The 3,753-nt window shown below is 31.7% G+C and overlaps 1 protein-coding gene across 1 annotated transcript; it reads right to left on the reverse strand.

Annotated features, from left to right (window-relative positions):
- Positions 1–707: 707 nt before the first annotated feature.
- On the reverse strand, positions 708–1,837 carry LOC100267058 (uncharacterized). Its single transcript, XM_002268020.5, has 2 exons — positions 1,247–1,837; positions 708–1,150 (listed from the first exon to the last, which is right to left on the reverse strand). The coding sequence occupies exons 1-2, from the start codon at positions 1,661–1,663 to the stop codon at positions 848–850; spliced, it is 720 nt and encodes a 239-aa protein (XP_002268056.2). The 5' UTR covers positions 1,664–1,837; the 3' UTR covers positions 708–847.
- Positions 1,838–3,753: the final 1,916 nt, after the last annotated feature.

The following is a 3,753-nucleotide window of genomic DNA, read 5'->3' on the forward strand; positions in this document are numbered from 1 at the left end:
ATAATGTATCTTTCTTGGAAGTGAGTAGCCTTCGAGGAAAAAAAACAAATAAAGAGGAAAATAAGTAGGAAAATTAATGGAAATACTTCAACTCCTCTAAAATAAGTTATCTTATGCATTTTTGCACAGTTAATTCATTGACATTTTTAAATGTGAGTGCAAGTGTGTTAACCATGATTTAGTGTGTGTTTAATAGTGATTATGAGAAATATTTGTAGTCTTTCTAATACTTGAAAAATAAAAAATTTCAAATATTAAAAATATTAGAAACATTTTTCAGAATCACTGTCAAACGCACTATTAATAATTTGGTAAAAGAAATTCATAAAGTGGTTGCTATCGAGGATTTTTACTTGTAAATAGTATTCAATTGTTTGCCAATAAAGGGTATTTTTTTTCTCATAATCATACTCGAATATCCTTAAAGCATCATTCTCCCTTTAATTTAATTTAGGGTTATTTGATTAAAAACGTCATTAAAAACCCAAATTTAAAAGAATTAGGTTCCTATTTTGAAAACATGAAATGTATGCAAAAATACCCTTAAACAATTTATTAATATTCATCTCATATCAAACACTTTTTTTTCCAACTTCGAACAGGCTTTCCCTCGTTTGAATGAAGCCAGTGTACGCACGTGCATAAAGCCGTAATAAACTCAATCATCATCCAAAAGAGGCTTTTGACTGGAGACAGAAATAAAAGACTTCAACAACTGGCGCTCGACATTTTCAATTTTTAAATTCTAACAGCAAATAATGAGGTATTATCTTAATACATCTGTGGAACAAAAAAGGGGAAAAAAAGAGAGAGAGAGAGAGAGATGATAATTATCCAACTCCAAAGCTCATTTCTCTTTACCAATTTCTGAACTATCCAAACTCAAGCTTGGACTCGGACTCGGACTCGGACTCGGTAATGTGCTTTGTGATCTATCCAAACCCGAACTCGGACTTGGACTCGGCCATGTGCTTTTTGATCTATCCAAACCCAAACTCAGACTCTGACTCTGACTTGGCGATGTGCTTTCGTCCGTAGATGGTTTTAGAAACAATACAGATCGACGCCGGAAGGGACTTGCCTGCGATTGCGCTGCGTCGATCTTCTTCTCTCTTTCCCTCTCTCTCAGCGGTCGAATCGGAGATATTCTCTGAACACAGCATTGATCAACACAAAAATGATTAATTCTTGAGAGAAATTTGTGATTAAAGTAAAGACGCGAATTTATTATTATTATTATTCTTACCACGGCTGATCTGAGTTCCTTCAATCTGTACAACCGATCGACCTCCATCTCAAGCTTCTTCTGCTCTTCTCCTCTCTGTTTCACCTCCTTCATCCACATTCCCATCACTAGATCCCTCTCTCTCAGCATCTTCTCCACCTTATCTCCCTCTATTTTCAATCGCTCTCGCCTTTTCCGCACTGCGCTCAGCTCCTCCGCAAGCGACGCATCGAAAGATTCCATCCTCACCGGAGTCACATATACCGGATGATTCTCCTTGTTCGAATCCGCCACCCGCGAGATCTCTATCCATTCTGGCTTCGCCTTAATCTGAACCGAGTCCAGATCCGCAGAAATATTCCTGGGTCGGAGCGGTTTCCTGCCTATCTTTGTCCGGAGCTTCTGAGTTCCGGCGACAGGAAATCGAGCCGTTGGCATATTTTCTGTTGGGAAATAGGTGTTACTGAGTTCCGGGACTGGAAATTGGGCCTGTAATTGTGAAGGAGAGATATTAAGTATTAACGAGAAGTGTTTTTGAATTTGAAAGAGGCAGGCGCTAACGGCTACAATTTTATAATTGGTCTTTTTTTCTTTAAATGTTTGGCAGGCTGATTGGTAGAGATAAAGCCGGACCTAAGCCCTAGATTCTTGCTGGGAGCCTGATTTTTAAGCATTGAAATTACTAAAGAGCCCTTGATTTTGATTGACCCATAAAGCCCGATTGGATGATATATGAGTCAAAAATAATAATTACTCTTTTGTTTTGTGTTCTTTTTTTATAAAAATAAAAAATTCACGAATGAATTAGTTTAACGATATTAGAAGTCCATTTCAATGCGCGTTGTTAAATCAATTTAACGAATTAATAACTTAGTTTAAGTTATTAAATAAATTAAATATACTTAATAAAATAATTTAACATCATAATTTAAATTTAAAATAACTTTAAGTATTAAGTTAAAATAACTAATTTATTCTTAATTCTATTTTTTTTAATTTACTCATCTAATGAGAATATTTTAATAAGTCCCCATTTATAACTTATTGTTTTATAAAAATAAATATTAATTAAAATGCTTAATAATAAGCATTAATTAAAGAGAATAAAAATATTAATTTAATAATTTAAAATAATTTTAAGTTAATTTTACTTAACAATCTTAATAATTAAACAATAAATTTCAAGTTAACAAATTAAGAATAATTTTCTCAAGAGAACTTAAATTATTAAGTAATAACTATTTAATTTTATCAAACACTCCCTAATAGGGATTCTATACTTTTTAACTTAAAAAGAGTTTTTTCTATAAATATATATATATATATATATGTTTAATAAAATTTAAAAAAAATTCAAAATATGAAAAATCGTTTATACGTTCTAAAAAGTTTAAAGAAAATTATGAGGGAAAAAATAGAGAGAAAAAGTAAAAGAAAATAAAAATAAATGAATAATAAATAAAAATAATGTGAAACTAAGGTTTTGTTAATCTTGATTTTGATGATAACAAAATAAGATTGAAACTAATGATTATATTTCAAGTGTGATTAGGTAAGACGATTTTCAAAGTAGCAATTACAAAGACAAAATTTAGGCAAAGATAAATCAATAAGAAAAAAAATACCTTAAAGAGAAGTTCTTTTTAAGACTTAAGTTTTATAAGATCTCTTTGTAAGGTTATTGGTGCACTAGGTCTTTCATACATTACGATATTAATTTATACACTAAAATCATCCAAAAGTAATTTTGTTTTAAATCATTTAAAATTTGACGATTTCATGTTTTCAACTAAAACCTTGTGTCAAATGTTTTTTAAACTTGTTTAAAATGTTTTAAGTTGAAAATGATGATTGTTGAGCCAAAAACAACTCTACTAGTTGAACTGGATGAGGAACCAGTCAACCCCCAACTTAATTGGTCGAGGGGTGCAAAAATATTATCTCTCTTCCAAAACGGTTGTTCAACCAGTCAAAGTTGAACCTCAACCAATCGAGGTTGAGCCTCAACCAGTCGAGGTCCGATCAAGGGCCGGTTAAGGTCCAACGATCACCTATCAAACATTAAATGCTAATGGTTAGTCAACCAGTCGACCCCCAGCTCGACCGGTTGAACCTCTAACGTCTAGTTGAGGCTCTTTTTACTCTACAAAAAGGCTACAATCTTCATTATTTCATTAGCTTAAACTTCCTAAACCTTTTTTGAATATATTTGAATCTTGGGAAAGTATTTTTTAGTGCATCATTGTTCTAAAATTTGCATATATTTAGTGTACCATTCAATCTTAATTTTTTTGTATCATTTGAGTTTAAAGTTTTGTACTAGGATTTTATGAAATTATTTATAAATCTTTGAAATTGTGTAAGGTATCACTTAAGGATTCTCAAGTGTGAGGTATCACTTGAGGGGTTGTACAAGAGTGAGGTATTTTTTTAGGATTATAAAAAGTGTTTGGAACCAAAAGTCCAAAAGGGTTAATTAAAATCATAATCTAATTGTATTGTTTGAAGGCTTATGTTGGAAATCTTGA

Source organism: Vitis vinifera, chromosome 8, assembly GCF_030704535.1.
Source record: "Vitis vinifera cultivar Pinot Noir 40024 chromosome 8, ASM3070453v1".
Taxonomy (NCBI): domain Eukaryota; kingdom Viridiplantae; phylum Streptophyta; class Magnoliopsida; order Vitales; family Vitaceae; genus Vitis; species Vitis vinifera.